Here is an 18,597-nt window from a genome sequence, read left to right as displayed (position 1 = left end):
TCCCCTCTTTTTCCTTTTGGGGCTATGTGGGCCAGTGGCTACAACCCCTGCCATTAGCACACCAAAGGGAAAACCAATCCTTTTACCAAAAGCAGCACTTTGGGGCAGGGATTCTCCTTTCAGGCAATTTTGGAGATGCATTGTTTCTACTGCTTCTTGGTTCTTCACCCCAGGCCTCAATTTTAACAGCCCTGTCTGCAGTGAGTGGAGCTTATTGTGGAAATGTCCCCGTTGTGTCTGGGGCAGGTATTTGGTGTAAAACTCAGTGAAGCTTTGGTAACTGAAAAAGAAAAAAAAATGGAAATAAATAGAGAATGGCTATAACACATCAAGGCAAAAGTAATCCTTGCCCTGTGTCCAGTGATCACCAGTAATTGCTTAAGGGAAGAATATCTATTAAAAAATAAATAGGAAGGAAGAGTGCAGACCTTATGCCTCATGCATCTTTGTAAGAGACCCCTGCCTGCTGCAGGGATGTCCCCTCCCAGAGTGTGACAGTCCCTGCCTCAGGAGCAAGCTGCCCCTCAGAGCTGAGGATGTGCACTGGGGGGTGTTTAAAACCCTGGCAGGTGCTTTTGAAGAGCCAGGAATAATGTCTGTGAAGCTGAAAAACAGCCTGCATAGTCCTGAGGACATGAGAGTCCAGACAAAAGCCTGGTGTTTATTCTGGATGACTGCAGAACTGCTGATCCCTGTAATTAAGTAAGTTTGGAGGAACTTGCAAAAAAATTAAAAAAAAAAAAGTGAGTGAATCCTATCCATTTGCCATTAATTTAATCTTTGAAACACAACTCATTTTCAGCCTACTAATGTGGATATTCTCGTTGACTAAGCAAGCATATGGCCTTGTCTGGCTTAAACCAATCAATACAATTTCCTCATTAATTGAGTTTACCAGTTCAGAGGTTGTCAAGAAAACCTGCTGTTGGGTTAATGTTTTGGTTTGGCTTGCTTTGTTCTTTTTTTTTTTCCCTTGAAATCTGCAGAGGTTTACTTTATCTTCAGGACTGACCACAAGCCAGCAGATATTACTGGCAGACAAAAATAAGTCTCAAGCCAGTTCATTTACCAATAACATCAGTGTTTGTTTGGTTTTTTTGGTTTTTTTTTTTTTTTGTAATGTCTTCTATTTCATGTCACAACTCTACAAATTAAACCCTGTCCTTGGACTTTGGTTCTCTCAAGCTCTATGGATGCTAAACTCAATTCTCTCATGTTTGTGGATTTGCAGGCATTATTTTTTCTGAATATATGTCACTTTTCTGCTTCAGAATAGGTTTCCTAGGCACAGACTCTTCTGTCAGTTCTTCCTACATCTGAATACAACTGAACCTAAAATATGATGCACTTTTGTAATTGTACAAGGGGCACAAAGTGCCTGCTCTGCAAGCCTTTATGCTTACACAGCTTGGGAGGTTTTTATTTGCCATGATATGTTCTGCATCATGATTTTATCAAGCAGTTGCAAATTGTCCAGTTAATGCTCTGCTTTTCATTTTCTCAGATTTGCTCAGATCATCGTGGTTTTCCATTAAGAGGATGTCAAACCAGGGCGGTTGGTTCAGGGGAGTTACTGCATTTATTTCTTTTTTTGTGTGTCTTACACCTTAGGTTTACAAACACGTGCTGAAATTATCTTTATTTTCACAACTTAATACCCCGAGTCACTCTTAGAGCTCCAGAGTGGAAACAGAACTGCTGTTTTCCTTTCCTTCTGCCACACCTCTGGGATGTAAGGGCTGCATTCACATTTTTCACATCACCACTGCAGCAGGCAGGCAGAAACCTCCTGCATGAGCAAAGCTTCCAGCAGCCAAGCCACTTAACCCAGCCACAAAGTGCCTCCATTTAATTTGCAGTTATTTAATGATCCTTATCAGGGGGAACAGCCTTGCTGCTTAAAGCAAAGAGTCCACTTAGGGAATTAGTGGAGTCAGACACCCGTGAGAGAGGCCCAGTGATGAGAAAGGTGCTTTGCAGGCAGTGCTGAGAGTTACTGGGAGCAGGTTTGTGGTTCTGTGTGGATCAATAGGAAGCTCCATCTGAATGGTTTGGATTGTGTCATTAAGAGCATCAGCCATGAGAGCCTGGGCCTGTCATGAAGGGGAAGGGGGGGGGGGGGGGGGGGGAAGGGGAAGAATTCTGCTTGAAATAGGAATCGATTCACCTACTTATACTGAGGTTTTTGCCAAAAAATCAGATATGCAAGAACAAACAAAAGGGATCCCCGGTGTCATAACCAAGTCCTCTCCTATCCACACTCCCCTTCACCAGAGACAGTTCCTCAGAGAGCAAGCAAGTTCTGATTTAAAGCTAGCTGTGTTTCTCCCCTCCACACTAAAATGCCTTTATGAACGCCATGAAGCTTTTCTACAGCTTAAAATTATAACATTTCCAGCTCAAACTTATTTATGGCCCTACCAGTTCTGTTCCCAAGTCTTAGCTGAAATATTCTTCAGCTTCTCTGGCATTTGCCCTCTGATATATTTACAGGGAGCAGTCATATCCTGACTGAGGTGTGTTTTGCCAGACTAACCAAGACAATCTCCTTTGGCCTCCTTTTATAAACGGGTTTTCTTTTCCTCTTGTTGCAGCAATAAACCCTTGCCTTGTCCTGTTCTAATCCCCCTCCTCCCCATCCCAGGGTCCAGGAACTCGGGCAGTCTGCCTGAAGGTGCTGCCAGTGCCTGGGAGAGGGAGGAGAGATTGCCAAGGTGATGGTGAAACACAGTGGCCACTCCAGCTCTTTGATGCTCCAGGCCAACCCTTTTTGCCAAAAAAATTCCATCTTCTGTTTCAGCACTTCTGGAGGCCAGGCATCCAACCACCCACTAATTCTGGTGCCACATTGCTGGTTCCCTTCCCTGGACTCCTCTTGTGATGCTCTGAGGCAAAGTTCTGAGGCTTAGCACAGCTAAATCGCCAATGTTTTTTAAAATATTTTGCCTCCTTAAATCCAGTCTCTTCCCTCTTTATCCTAAGTGATAATTCCCAGTGCTGAGTCACAGCCAATGTTCTGATCCTTTCCTTTTGAAGTCCTTATCTAGGCACTTTTCTAGACCCTTTTTACCTTATCAGAACTTTTCTGGTGTGATCTACCTCTAGTGAACCTTTTCTCCACTGCTGGCACATTTACTGTTCACATCTCATGAACAGCCATTCTCCCACAGAGGTATTTCTGCAGCACTGTCAGTTTACAGCCTCAGCTTTCAAATTATTGTCCTTTTCTCCTGAGCCCAGTAAATCCTTTTCCTATTTCTTTCTAGTGTTGCTGTTTCACTTACTTATTTCAAAGTGCAGAACTGCAGTCTGTCTTGTCAGTATCTGCAACTGCAGATACAGAAAGTCTGAGCCTTTGAATAAATACTAATTTTTGTCATCTTTATCACATCTGACTGACCAAGGATGACTGTGTAACTCTCTGTTATCGTTCCTATAAACCAGCAAAGAGCCCTTCTCCCCCCCCCCTTAAATAAATGAGTCATGCATTTTTTTGGACCCAAAACAAATTTCAGACCATAGTTCAAATTTGGTGTATTCTTGCTGTTGCTAATTCTTTTGTAAATAAAGCCAAAAAAAAAAAAAATGAGAGAGAGAGAAAGGTGTGTGCATAATACTGAGGTGACACTGTTTACTTTAAAAGTTTGAAAGGGTTGTCTTTATCTGGAAATATTTTCTTACAAACATCCATAGTCTTACTAGAGTTTATTATTTGTTTTCAATTTAATTTAGCTAACAAGACCTTAACTAAACAATCCTATGACTCATGTGTTTTTCCAGTGTTCTCAGGTCTAAGATACTGCAATGAAAAGACACTCAAGGAAAGCAGGGAATGTGGAGAAATGGTACAAGTGGTCATCTGAATGTTCTCCTGTGTGTAAACATATGGTTCAGCTATTACAGGGGCCTCAGCATGTGGAAATGTGTGGTGTTTTTCAGTGGTGGTCTCATGAAAAAGCCCAAACCTGTTCTAGGTGCTGAAAAAGTCTCATTTCGCCGAGGTGTTGCAGCTCCTCCTAACTCTGAAAACATTCATTTCCACAACGCCCTTTGAGCAGCAGAAAGCATCACCATGTTGTCACCAAAAGGGAGCCTGGAAACAGAAAATTAAACCCCACCACCACTTCCACCTTCCCCCTGAGGTCCCACGTGAAGGGTTGAACTCGTGTCCCCCCAAACCCTGACCCCCTGGCCTGACCCCGAGACCTCCCCCACTCTTAGAGCAACTGATCTCAGTGGAAAGTATGTTTTGCCATTGATTGCAGATTAATTCAATTATAAGAATTGCTGGAAGAGTTGTGCTTTCACAAGTGATCCCCATATGGCTTTGATCTGGCTGCACCCGCAGCCAATTCTCCACCACCAAATATCCAAAGAAAACTCACGTATATTTGCAGTAAGGACCAGATGTTTGATGAAAACAGTGCTGTTGTAAAATTAAAGTGTTTACCTTCTCAGAAGCAGTGATTCAACGGGGGCTTGCATTGCAAATTTGAAAATATGCAGGGCATTGTATCACTGGAATTATTTCCTGAGTGAGTGGCTTCTTAAAGTCATTCTCAATGACACTGAGAGTGCAGACAGTGCAATTCTCAAACCAGAAGGCAGAAGGTAAAAAATGGAGGGAGGACAGGACTGAGCTCTCATGGCTGGCTGGACAAGGAGTCTTGTTTTATGCTTTGCACCAGGACCCATGACAAAAAATGTTACAGTGCTAATAATTCCTTACAGCAGGCTGGCACCAGCTCCCTCTCAGGAAGTCTGGCAGTGTATCTGTTCTCTCACAGAGTGGTATCCTTGAAGGATGAGAAAGCCCTGCTAGCGTTTTTAATTTTAATTTTTATATTGCTGGTGCAGTCAGCTTGGCTGGGGAAAAGGAGTGGGGATCCCACCAAATTAAAAAAAGTGGGGCAGTCAGGAAGGAGATGCTGCACCTCCCCTGGAGGAAGCAGAGAGTGCCTGGCCCATTTCCATCCTTACATGGACAGTTCCCTAGCATTCCTATGGCTTTTACAATATGTCCTAAGCAAAAAGGTGTAAAACTAAACTTGGGGTGGTGATCAGATCACTTGGTTTGAGAGGCCAAAAAGTTTTAAAGAGTATGGAAACCAGCTGCTGGCAGTGACACAGAATTTATACAAAGAGTATCAGTCGGTGGTTTATCTGCCTGCTTTTGAATTAATCAATTTTTTTGCCACATTTCCAGAAAAGAAAGTTTTCTCTGTGCTTTTGGGGGGGGGGGGGGGGCTTGAGGCTTGTTGGTGTTTGAGGCTCGTTTTCTTTTCCATGTGCAATAACAGTTGTGGTTTTTTTCCACCAAGGATATGCACGTACTTGTTGGGAACTGGAGAAGGTTTGGATAGTGTAGATTCATCTTCTGCGTCTGCTTCAAAGTCTCATCATGATTTCAGTGGCTGGGAGGGCGTGGGAGGTCTCTGGGGGCAGACATGGCATGGGTAGTGGGAGGGATGAGCACCCACTCAGCGCAGAAACCTACAAAATTCTACTAAAATTAAAAAACAAAAAAACAACAACATTTCTAGTTGCCCTGAGTGCTGTGCTTGGTAGAATTTGATGCTGCTTTGGTGAAAACTGATAGTGGGAACTGCCAGTCCTAGAGCTTCCCTACTCAAATATTCCTGTTTCATCCTAACTAATCTAATTTCAAAATGTCCACTAGCCTGAATGGGCTTTGAGTAAATTATTTGCCTTTTCACTGCACACAAAACCCTCCAAAATTCTGTCTGACTGATTAGAAAATGTGGGTGGACTGGACTAATCATTCAATTTAAAGCGTGAAATCTGGCACAACTAGTTGAGGTACAGAAATTATAATGATAATAATTAATAATATAATCATATTGTGAAGAAGTTAAAAGAACAGTTTGTAAGAAACTGCCTAATGTCATTTGACAGATAAGACTTGATAGATGAGACTTTTTTTTTTTTTAATTACCCAAAGACAGGCACCCAGGTGTTGTTTAACTTTGTCAGGGGGATAGAGCCCTAGAAATTTAGGACATTTGTGACCCTGAAGAAATCCAAGCATACGGGAAAGAACAGGCAGGACCAGAAACATCAAAATCCTGGCAGAAAACCCCAAGGCATTGAGTGGCCTTGCAGAAATTTGGCAGGGAAATATTCCTTTCACCAAGAAATCACCTTGAAGAAGAGCTGTGGGCAATTGCACAGGACCTGGGGAGCAGAAAAACCCTGATGAAAATCCAGATTTGTAAATATGACCAAAAGGCAAAAAAAATGAGAGGGAGAGATCGAGTTTTCTACTGACTCCTACTGACCTCCATGCTTGCATGTTCAAGAAGAGTTTTTGGCTGAAGAATGCCAGAATACAAATATAATCTGTCTGGAAAGACAGCCCTCAGTTTTTTGAGGATCACTGATTAGTGGAGATTGAAGTAAAATCTTTCTCCAAAGGAAGGGACTGCAAAAAAATATGTCAAATTTATAACACAAAAAGCAAATTTGCCTTTCTGTGTTATCAAAGAGCATCCCACTGCCATACTTCTAGCAAAAATATCCAGTTTTCTGAACTAAAAACATGTTTATTCAGAGAATTATTAAAACAAAATTTAGAAAAACCAGACCAAACAAAACACCAAAAAAAACCAAAAACAAAAACAAAAAAAAAAAACCCAAAAAAAACCCCAAACCCCCCCCCAAAAAAACCACCATCACTTACCACCAAACAACCAAAACCAAAACAAAGCAAACCAAAATAAGACGGGGGGGGGGAAAAAAACTCCAAGAAACCTCAAGAAATAAAACTGTTGGAGGCACTGAGTAAACAGCATTCCTTCCAGGGCAGATCTTAAAGCACATTCATTTTATCCCTGATTGTATCTAAACCTATAGTACCAAATATTCTAGACCACATGACCTTCACTCTGCCCTACAAATAATGACAGAAGTGTTTTTACCCTGTTTTGTGTTTTTTTGTTTGTTTGTTTGTTTTTTTCTTTGTTTTTTTCTGGAATAAATTCTGGGAAAAAAAATCCATATCAGGTGCAAGGCAGGCACTTCAAAGACCATAAAGACATTTTCTTTCTCTCAGCAAGCAGTTTGTCAGCATTCCCCCTGGGAAATTACTGGGCTTCAGGGGACTCCAGATGTGTTTGGGGTGTCATGCTGCTTTTTGCACTGAGCTGTTCTTGCCCCTGGCTGGAGAGCCACGATGACAACCTGTTCTCTGTTCCCCAGACAGAGACTGTCTGCCACCTTAGATGGCCCCAAATCTCTCACAGCCTCACAAATTGGTTTAAATACTGAAGTGCCAAGGAAGAAGGAGGCCTTGGAATGTGACCTTTAAGTCATCCTAATAGAGAATATAAACATTATCATCGCTATGCCACCAGTTGTTCTTTCTGTTTGCCACGGCACCAGCAAATTTCATTTTGCAATAATAACTTAGCCTGGGGACCAGTCTGCTGAATCTGTCTTGCCTTGATTCCATCATCCTAGGGGGCACTGTCAAGGAGAAAAAGTTGTCTTAGAAATAAGTGAAAAGCAGAATCCAGAGCAGGCACTGTGGGGATAGTCATGGCAAGAAGTGGATTTCCATCAGGTTTGGTGAACTGAGGTCTCACATCTGCAGCTGGCAGTTAATATTTTACTGTAGTCTTTGGAGAATGGAAGACTTCTGGAGGAGATGGAACTTATTAAAAAAGAAAAATGACTGGACAAAAGGCACCCTAGGTCAGTCAAACACATGCCTCCCTTCCACTGACCACGTTGATCAGGTACAAACCCACTGTGACCACAGCCTGGGCTTCTGAGTGGGATGTGAACATTTTGCACACAGACAAAATAGCTCAGGTGCCCACAGTCTGCAGCTGAATCCCATTCTCCTGGTTTGACTCAGCTGCCAAAACCCAGGGCTTTACACATACAGATAAGATTTGATCTTTGGGAGCCTTGGGGCAGAGCAGAAATCTGTTTAATCAGCTGGATTGAAGAGTTCTGCTCCAAGTTACCAGTCTCAAGAAAAGCTGCTGAAGGGAGTGTGTGAGTACTGCCTGTACTGGTCTTTTTTTATTTATTACTTTTAAATTTATTTATTTAATTATTTATTTATTTATATTTTATTTATTTTTATTTATTTATTTTATTAACCACTTCTGGTGATTATTTTATTACCCACCAGAAGTGTCTAAAGATGAGAGGCCCTTCATTACTGCTGCTGGCACCATCTCCCTGAAAATACACATATTTTGTTCCATTAATAGATATTTCTCTCTGCTTAATGCCAGCTCCCAGATGGATCTGAGCTCCACAGAGAGGAGCCCATAAAGCCTTCTATTATACAGTAGGTTCGTGCTTGAGTGTGAATAGTTCACAGATTTGGGGGTTATATCAGCCCCAAATTATCAAGAGTGATTTTATTGATTCTGTTGCCTGTTTTAGCTGCAACTGATTCCTTTATTTGCTGAGCCTCACTGCACTGAGTACTTAGAGTAAATGCTGAGTATTTAGAGTACTCCACAGAAAGGCAGGAAGATTTATTAGGAAGGGCCCCCCCCGCCACATTTCTGCCCAAGTAGTTTGGGTTTCTCTTGTGCCATTTTCAGTTCAGGCTTCCACAGGTCTTCCAACTCAGGGAAACAAACATTGGATATAAAATACCATCACCCCTTCACATAAGACGAAAAATAACTCCTGTGAACAAAAAGCCTTCCACTTTAAAGGCTTTTAACTACTGCCAGGAAGAGAATGTTGAGGTAGGTGGCCCTTGTCCTCACGCAGTGGATGTTTGCATGTTCTGCAGCTAGTTGCAAAAGTAAATAGGAAATATGTTATACTATTCAAAACAGACATTGGTAGTAATGCTGTTTTTCAGTGCTCTGCCGTTCAGAGATATTTTTTTGTCACTTATGCAGCTGAATTGCTTGAAAGCATTCTGTAAACTCTCGGAATATTATGTTAAAATACAAAAATTGCTGTTTTACAGCCTTTTAGATGTATCAGTAGTTGATGAATTAAAGCTTTGTAAGTATTAAAAAGTGGCGATTAATGTCAGAACTTCAAAATGTGTCTGAAAATGAGAAGTTCTTGAGAATTTAAACGTGGAATGTACAGTGACCTTGAACACTTCCCTGAGCCTTGAGGTTCTCCCTTTAAAACTGCTTCCCAGCTTCTTTGTGTGCCTGTCCAGGGAGATAGCAGATTCAAAACAAAATGAAAAAAATGCAGTGATTAAAACCAGTGTGAATTTCTTGAGTATGACTAATATTTACCATTTCTAACCAAAAAAAAAAAAAAAAAAAAAATCACCTAGTCCCAGCCAAGGTTTTATTAATTTTAATATGAAAACATCCACACCTATCATGTCTCCCCTGAAGTCCTCCCAGGCTGCTGCAGAAATGGAGCCTGACTTCTATTGCTTTGGCTGGAGGCTGAGGATGTGAATTCCTTTGGCTAATTGCTTTTTTGGATAACCTACAAAGCACCAGGGGTCAGATTCTTGGCCTGATACCGTTGCCTTGGCTCTGTGCCCTCACTCCCATCGTGGGGAATCCCAGGAGGAAAGTGGTACCAGGTCATTCCTCACTTCAGGCACACACTTTTCCTCAGCTGCTGCCTCACCTAGCACAGTGTCTGCCTTTTAACAAATCCAAAATGCCACCATATTAGGTAAATCCTAAAAAAAAAAAAATGTGGTGGACAAGGCTGCCATGTCTGTGGCATTGTGGGGTTGTTCAGCTGGACACTGAGGAAAAGGAAAAAACAGATCTCCAAGTCATCACTGCCCTGCCTCTCACCCTGCTTGAGTGATGCTGTCACATCAACTCTCTTGAGCAAGATCATGCCTGCCTGGAGGCACAGGTGAATATCCCAAAATGGTGTATCCCTTCATCCTGAAGTTAAATAAATTTTACTTTTTATTAAGATTAATTTAAATAGTTCTGGTAATCATCACAGGACTTGTGCCACACGGAGGAGTTTCCCCCATCAGTTTAGGGGGGAAAGGGAGGCAGGTGTAGATGGGGTTGCTGTCCCCAGGAAAGGTCCTGTGATTGTTTCTCATCACTAACGCCACAAAAAAAGGGCAGATTTGTGACCAAAATGTCAGAGAGCTCTAAAGGCTGATCTGCAGAGCCCCTGTGGGATTTTCCTCACTCACAGAGCCCAGAGGTTTTGCCTCCAGTAGGCTCCAAGCTGCAGATGGAGGTGGGAATACTCCTCAAGCACCTCGCCTTCCAAACCAAAGCTCCTTTGTTAAACAGGCTATGTCTGAATCAATGGAAATAATTAATAAAAAAAGAATTATCAGGTGATAGCTAGAAAAAAAAAACACAAAACAAAACAAAACCACACACACGCACTCAAAAAAAAAAAAACATAAAAAAAAATACACCTCAGACCCCAAACCTACAGCATTTTCCACTCTGAAACAGGTAGTGTGGGGTTTATGAGGGACAGGGTGGTGTCACACAAGTGTGCCCTGCCGTCCCAAGTAGTGCCACCATGCAGGAGTGGCTGCCTGGAACAGAGACCAGTCAAGACTGAGAGAATAAGGTGGGTATTTATTAAAGGCCTTCAATAGATACACCTTGGGCTGTCAGAAGATTAAGAGAGGCTACACACAAGATGGACAAAGGTCACAAATTTTTCACACAAAGTTTAGTCCATTTATATATCAGGGGTTGATCCTCCAATTACAGCTTCAGGCAATGAGGTCATTTAGCCCCAGTTTGCTTCCCCCCAACTCATTTTTGTTTGTACTTTTTGGGGCTGAGGCTGTGGAGTGTCCTTGAGTTTCAGAGGGATTGTTTTGTAGGACCAAAAGGTGCAGACAGTAACTAACGCTGTACACGGAGTTCAGACTTACACCCTAAAGCAGTACAGGATCTGAAAACTATAAAAGCTAAAATCCTAAGGCATCAGAAGGAGCACCCAGCTGCTCTGGAGTGACCCTCCCTGAGCCCAGGCTCGGGCTGATGTGCTCTAGAGGGAGCCACATCTGTCCTTGTTCTCCCAGATGGAGGTCACCAGCCTCCCCAGCTTTCCAGGAAAAAAGAGGGAGTGGCTGCAGAGGCTTGAGTTACTGAGCTTGGACCACCTGGGAAAGAGAGTGCAGCCAGCACTTGTCCTACCTCTAGGCACTCCACAGGAAGGATTAAGGGATGCTGAACTGGTTTTGAACTCCCACCCAAGCTGGCTGTGAAGAAATGGAAGGGCAGGCAAGTAAACGTGCATGATATGATATGGAAAAATAGCAATAACATTTCTGCATTTCAGTCTGTGGCAGAGGTTGGTTCAGGTTTCAGCATTTAGATCTGGACTTGAAGCACTTCAGGGTTTGTGTCTGGGGGTAGGGGACTGCTTTCAAAGCTCACACCTGGTTTTGACTGAGTAGTCTGCAAATGTTATGTGTTTCTAGCTCTGACAGAGAAAAAAAAAGAGGAAAGAATTATCTCTCAGCATTTGAGAAAAGATCATATTAAGAATGCCACCACTATTTGATGACTGGTGGGGTGGGGGGTGGAACCCTACTCTCTTGAAAGGCAAAGTTGGGAAATAGCTACCTTTTATTTCAAGGAATCAGATTCATTAAAACTACAGCCATAAAACAGCAACAGCAGCCCAAACCCTCCACATAAAACCTCTTGTATTTTATGCCTCCTTTTCTATTTCAGGTCCTCATTTGCCTAATTAGCTCTCAGAGGCTGGCAGAGATTTTCCCTGCAGCGCTGAGCTCTGCTGACTGCAGAGACCCTACCTGGCACACTCACTGAGTGCGTCAGCATTCTAGGTGGAAATGAATGAAAAATCAATCAGGGCAACTGCAGTGGTAGCATATTCAACTCTAACCCACTTTGTGCATGGTTTCAAACATTTCATTGTGTGTTTAGGCGTCTTTTAGAATGGTAAGTGGATCTGAAGTAAAATTGATCTTCCTACTCAGCCTAATAAATGTTTTGTCATCTTTTACTGCTCAGCTCGAGCAAATTTGCCACCCTGACTGCTAAGTTAAGCTGCAGGCTTGATTGAAATGCCAAAACCTACAAGGAGATAGTTTTAATCTTGAAAACCTATCACCAGCAGATTGCATCATGCAGTGGATGTAGATACAGTCATAGAGCTTTGATTGTTTTAATTATATTTGCAGACCAGATCTAAAGTAGGTCTGGAAAATCAAAAGTACACCAGAACCTCTTTTGAAACACAGGCACTACTTGCGTGTGGTCTTGCAAAGATTTTGGCTTAGGAATTTTTGTCTATGCACTTTATTTATTTTTTTTTTCTTGTTGCATTTCTGCATAGGCAGAGTTAAATATGGACTGCCAGTTTCACTTAGTTAAAGTCCACAGTAAAATGGCCCAATATTCATGCCTAAAAATTTAACAGCTGTTGCAGCTTCTGTCAGCTGAGTGGGTTCAATACATTAAAAAAAAAAAACCTCTTAAGAACACTGCTCTAACAAGTTGTGCTGTGCAACACTGTAAAAGGTTTCCAAAATTTCACAATCCTCTTCATATGTGATGCCCTTACAGTGAAGAAGATTCCTTTGGCTGTAAAGATGAAGAGTCTACTTTTTCTGGTGCTGATCTCTGTCTGTTGGGCTGAACCTCACCCTGGCAACTCAAGCCTGGAGCATGAAAGAATTGTTCACATTCAAGGTAAGGAAATAAGTCAGAAAATACCAATATTGTCATATTGCTGAGGGAAACAGGACAATGTGCATAGTGATCCTTAATTTACTTTTTTTTTTTTAATGCTGTCACACTGTTTTATAAATACTTGTATTACTGGTGACCAAATGTTTTATTTTCTGGTTCTGCTGCATTACTATTTATCCTAAGAAAAGTAAAAAAACCCAAAAGTTTCACTGTTCAATGGCACTTAGTCACAACCTTGCAAAGGTTAGTGAGTAAAGTACAGCATGATTTAAGACAAAGAGAAAAAGCATCCATCCTAAAGTAATAAACAACTGCAATGGGTAGAAATACTTCAGTTTATTGTAGAATAGATTTTTATTTTAAAAGGTCTGCCATGCATAGTTCTCCATAGCAGAGAAATTTACTGCTGTGGTTTATTTAAAAAGGCTCAGCACATCAGATATCACAATTGGGAAATGTAAACCAGGAAAAAAAAAAATTTAACTTACCCTGAAAGAAACATGCCTTTCCTCACACCTTTAATTCACACTAAATATTATCCTGGCCTTCAGCATAATCCTGTTTGGTCTGTGTTTGAGTCCCAGAGATTATAGCTGTGGCAGGATTTGAGCCTGCAGCACAATGCAGCTGTTTTTTCAGCCCCAGCTTCAGTCGTTGAGGGTTATCCTGCATAAGAAGAATCAGGGGGTTTATGCAGTAAGGACAGGCAGAATGAGCAGGGATTTTTCCTGCTTTCCCTCCTACCTTCCTCGAGCCTGGCTAAAATTAATTTTTCCAAATTAAGAAATGCAGAATTACTGTCCCTTCTCTCATCTCCGTCTCTCTCTTTTAAAAGTTTGATTTCTTTCTGTCAAACAGCCACAAAATTGTGCTCTTTGAGTGTTTGTGTAAATATGAATTACCAAGCCAGAGCAGGGTACCAGGAAGGGCTGAACATTCAGGAGTTCACAGGAGAGTCACAGAAGTTAAAGGCACCCTGCACCTATTAAAACAGGGATTGTCAAGGTCAGGCACAGCTGCTCTCCCTCTGAGGAGACTCACAGGATGAAGGTCAAATAGGATGTTGTTATGTCAAAATCAAGATTTCTCTGAGAGGATGAGCACTTGTTCCCCAGGGCAAATTTCAAAATCAGACACCGATGTCTAATAAACTTATACTTTGCATTTCCTTGTATAATGCAGCTTCTTTATATTTTCATTTTTGGAAAATTAAATTAGTGTAATAGTCAGTGCTTTAGTGCAATTCACGAGTCATATGTGTCAGCTGTTACCAACCCAAATAGTTCAAAGCTAATAGAAGTTTCAAGGTGAACACTTCTCCCTCCCCACACAAACTCACCTGTACCTCAAGAGTTTATTCCTTAAAGGAGAGATGGATAAAGATTTAAATTTGAGCTCTACCACAAACCCTGTCCGCCAGCTGGTTCAGGCTCTGAAATACACAGGCAGAGCAGAAACCAAAGAGACTGAAACCACTTGGGACATGGCATTTTTTGCTTTTGATTTCTGCCATTCCTCTGTGCATCATGGAATCCCACCAGGGCTGGGATCAAAAAAAAATCTATGCCTGGAGATGGGATGGAGACCAGGGAACGCTGCAGGAGATGTTCAGGTGTGGAGTTATTTTTATCACATTAACAAATCCAGCATCTCTCCCCACAGCTGAAATCCAGGAGATGTGTAGCTAAACTCCACCAGGGTTGCATGCCTGGGAATGCCTTGGAATTGCAAAAGGTGTGTGAACCTTGTGTATTTAAGTACTTACACAGAGGTGAAAGGGGTTTCCTGAGGCAGAGAAGGGAACTGTGCAATATTCCCCATCCTTCACATTATGTAATGTCCTGTAGGCTGAGTTTAATTTGTTAAAAAGCCAGGTTCCAGGTCTTCTTACTGCTAAAGGGCTCTGCACCCTAATTTTCTGGTATGGAAAGCACCCTCCTAGTTCTCCACGTTTATTTTATGGTCTGATTCTTCTCCAGCTGTTGTTCCTTGGCTTCCAAAAATATTTTTTCTTCTTTGAGGCTCACTTTAAAACATCAATATGATAACACCATATCCCCACAGCTGTCATTTGAGTGCACTTTTCCAAATTCTTCCCTAAGTGTATCACCTCCTCATCACTGCACTACTTGGGTGCTGTAACCTGATCCTATCAGGAATCCATCTTTACACTGGTTCTCATCTGAATTCTTACTCCTTGAGTGCACCCACGCACCCAGATAATATTTATTCCAGATAATATTCTCGTTTGGCCTCAGTAATTCTGTTTTCCACTTAACAATGCTTTTGTTCCCAGCTGTGCTGCAGTGCTGATCAATAGTCTGTGGTAATAGACAGTATTTAGCAGTCAGTCTCCCTCACTGCCACTTGAAATTAACAACTACAAGCTTTATATCAATAATTATTCATACTAGACCTCAAAAAGCTGGGTTTTGCATTCAGCATTAAATGTTGTCCTTCTTTTTCCACCCTTTCTTCAAATATTTTAAATACCCACTCTCCTCCCTTCATGCTTAATAGGCCATGTGAAAGTTTTATTTATCCAAAAGCCATAGCTACTTTATAAGGTAAAATTAGTGGAAATATTAGATAAATTTTACTGAAAGCAGTTCACTGGCCTTTTTCATGTATTTTTTTCCCTATAACTCAGTTCCCTAAGCTCCCAGCAAATGATACACCACATTCCTCAGCCTCATACATTTATTTTTATTATATACCTGGTATCAGATTACTCTTACTTTCTTTGGCAAATATGTGTTTCATCTTATCACTCTTTCTAGTACTGACTCTATTATTCCTGTTGTTCAACAGCTTCCCTTCAAAATTTTTTCCAAAGTCCTGTTTGCTGCTGAGGTCAGACTCATTAGCTGACTAATGGTAGAATTACATTCTTTACATGAATTTGTTATTTTGCTGCTGTCCAGAAACACGTGGTACTGTCCTAAAGTGACAGGTGAGATCACACCTTCACCATCAGGTTTGCCACACCCCATGCCAGTAGGTCTGGGTACCCCAATTTTCTGCCCCTCCATCAGGGTAAAATCTCCTGGCACCTCTCTCAAACTCAGTATTTGTCAACCAGAACAAATAGTGTTTAATAAATTGTCATTGTTCTACAGTTATACTTTGCTTTCATGGATGCAGAGCTCTGCCTTTCAAAAGTCCACTCTCTGGAAAAAAAAAAAAAAAAAGTGTTTATTTTTACTAAGCGCTTTCCCAAGCTCTAACAGTGCAGTAGCCATACTTCTTTGCCTATGTTCTCTTTTAAATATTTCAGTTTTTCTCTGGAAATGATTTGCTGGTTTCATCAACAGCTCTGCTGACAGTGTCAGTTCTAGCTCCTGCTTCTCTCCCTGTTGGTTAATACAGCTTGAGCAGAATTTCTCATCTGCAAGACAGTTTTACCTCCTTAATTTTCATTGTGTTTTCAGCTTATTTCCTCTGTTCCAATTGCATTTTTTTAATATATTTTTTTCTTCTTCGGTTTTATTCCAGTATCGATGAATAAAATTTGTAAAATATGTGAAAGCTGGATTTTATGACTTCTGTGGCTCTATTTTCTTGCTCTATTTTCTTAGCTGAAGCCTGTGGTAGATTTCATGGTTTTTGACCCCGTCCCCTTTCCCCTTGTAGTTTGTCATTCCAGTCAGTCTCAATTTTGGGGATTAAAAAAAAAAAAAAAAGAGACAACTGTATTTAAATATGATGTGTTGTCCCCCCTGCCCCACACCCCAGAAAAACCCTGTGTGCCTCAGGGACAAACCAGTTTCATCCTTCAGAAAAAGCCACAACCACAAACAAAATAATCTGGTGAGTGTAAAAATGGGACTGAAGTGTCCCCACAATACCCACAAGAAAACAACACTGCTCCCAGCATACCAATGTAATCAAAGACTCGGATTTTTTATTTTTTTTTTTTCTGATCTGCTCATGGTGCTGTTCACTGACCAATTATCCAAGGGAAAAAAAAAAAAAAAAGAAAGAGCACCCCTCAGAGATAAGGACACTCCCCTGGGTGTAGCTGCTCTGAGAAATAAGCAGAGTTGATTAAGCCACCACAGTAATTCCTGAGTTAATTACCCAAGGGGAGCCAGAGCCTTTAACGTGATCCCAGTTTGTTCAGGTTGTAGAAACACAAGAAAAGGAAGCCATGGGAACACAAAGTTTGGTTTGTGGAGGACCAAATATCACATTTTAGCTTTCCTCTGAAAGCAAGAAATTCATGTTATGCAGCATTTTGCTATGTTTGAGGTGCAAATATGCACTCCATTGCCTATCAGGATCTCTGCACAGATTTATTTATGCATTCCAAAAAAATATTTCAATATGGAATGAAGAGAAAACTTCTTAGTGCTGCCCAGTTGAAACAAACAAAGAAACAAATGAAGAAACAAACAAACAACAACAAAACCCTAAGCACACACAAATAAGTTAAATCAATTAACCAATAACAAAAGCAGAGGAAATCTTTGAGCAACTCATTCTCCAGTATAATGAGTTTTATTTGCAGTCCACCTCTTTTCCTTCAAATCAAGTCAGCGCCAGCATTGAGCAAGAATCCAAACAGAGTTTCTGGACCAGCCAAAAACACAATTAGAGATTAAATGCTCTCATCTCACCTCTTACACTAATTCTTATCTACTCAAGGTAATCTTGATTATGTTCATGCTTTTCCACTTTATTTTGACTTCTTTCCCTCTTCTCACCTTCTGCATTTTTCCCTTTTCCATGACTCTGACATTTCTTTCCATTTTCTCACCTCTCTGTTTTCTGCTTTATGTCTGGGGGTGGGTTTTTTTTGTTTGTTTTTGTTGTTGTTGTTTTCTTGCTTTTTTGTTTTGCCATTCAGGACAATTTCGATGATGCCAAGATGCATTTTGCTGTCTCTTGTTGCAATTGAGCAGTTCCTTTGATTTCCACACAACCTGCTTTCCTCTTTAAATCCTGCCCTGTTGCAACAGCAGGGCATAGAAAAGTCAGCAGAGAGCAGAAATTCCAACTCCTGCTGGAGTGTGCTCTCACTGAAGGCATCCTGCACTGCCTGCCCTGGAGCAGACCTTGAGTGATAGGTGCCAGGATATTTGTGTTATGAAAAAAAAATATTATTACAGAAACACAAGGATTCGCATGGAACACAAGTTTAAATCATCAGTTTGCCTTTGCTGGTTACATCAGTGGAATTCCATATTTATAAATGGAATTAGGGGCTGATTAAGGGGCTGGAAGGGCTCCTTTGTGGTTTCTGTGTAATATTTTGGTTTTGTCAAACAGTCCTCATGCCACCCATGAAGATTTAATTCTGTGAGGAAGGAGTTCAGAGACATTGCCTTGATTTCTGTTCTGCTCTGCTCTGCTCTGCTCTGTGACACCTGATCCCCATGAAATTTATCTACACCCAAGCAAAACACACTTAGACGTTATTTAAGGCAATAATTTAGAAGAGATGATGAAGAAGAGTTTGTTATTTCCCTGATGGTTTTATGTGCTCCTAGGTCTCCTAGAAACCTAAACCTGTGTTAATATGTCCTCTTTAACAATTCCCCTCCAACATGTTACTCAAGTTGAGGAGATGGAATCAGCTGAAAAAATGTTCTATCTCAGCCTTGTAATGTCTTTGCTGCAAAGACAGATTTTCTTCTCTGCCATATATTAACCAGGTATTTTTTAGCTGTACTATTATTTGGAAACTGAAGCTTCTAACTATGATTTATCTAACGTTTCTCTTACCAATTTTATATCGAAACTTAAGAGGATTGTGTTGGGGCTTTTTTATCCTGTCTGTTCAGGAGCACGGGAGTTGGATCTTTGCCTTTTCTTTCTCATTACACAGCAAAGCTGCATTAGTGCTTGAGCCAAAAAATAACATCTTTTACCAGTCTTAAAAATTATATATAAAATATTTTATTTTTTTTTCCAAAAGCAGAAGTAAAAAGTCAATTAGCTAAAACACGTATAGAAA

General features: G+C 41.0%; 1 protein-coding gene across 2 annotated transcripts in view; it reads left to right on the top strand.

Annotated features, from left to right (window-relative positions):
- The first annotated feature begins 12,538 nt into the window (after window positions 1-12,538).
- HAPLN1 (hyaluronan and proteoglycan link protein 1) overlaps window positions 12,539-18,597 on the top strand; it is a 32,166-nt gene continuing 26,107 nt past the window's right edge. Inside the window, exons 1-2 of one of the 2 annotated variants that reach the window (XM_062512936.1) lie at window positions 12,539-12,638; window positions 14,059-14,061. In XM_062512936.1, coding sequence (XP_062368920.1) covers window positions 12,539-12,638; window positions 14,059-14,061 — 103 coding nt within the window. The remainder of the gene's footprint in view (window positions 12,639-14,058; window positions 14,062-18,597) is intronic. The other variant, XM_062512935.1, reaches the window with a different exon arrangement.

This window comes from Cinclus cinclus, chromosome Z (assembly GCF_963662255.1).
Source record: "Cinclus cinclus chromosome Z, bCinCin1.1, whole genome shotgun sequence".
Classification (NCBI taxonomy): Eukaryota; Metazoa; Chordata; class Aves; order Passeriformes; family Cinclidae; genus Cinclus; species Cinclus cinclus.
Note: the sequence above shows the minus strand (reverse complement) of the source record. Positions and strands in the feature narration are given on the sequence as shown.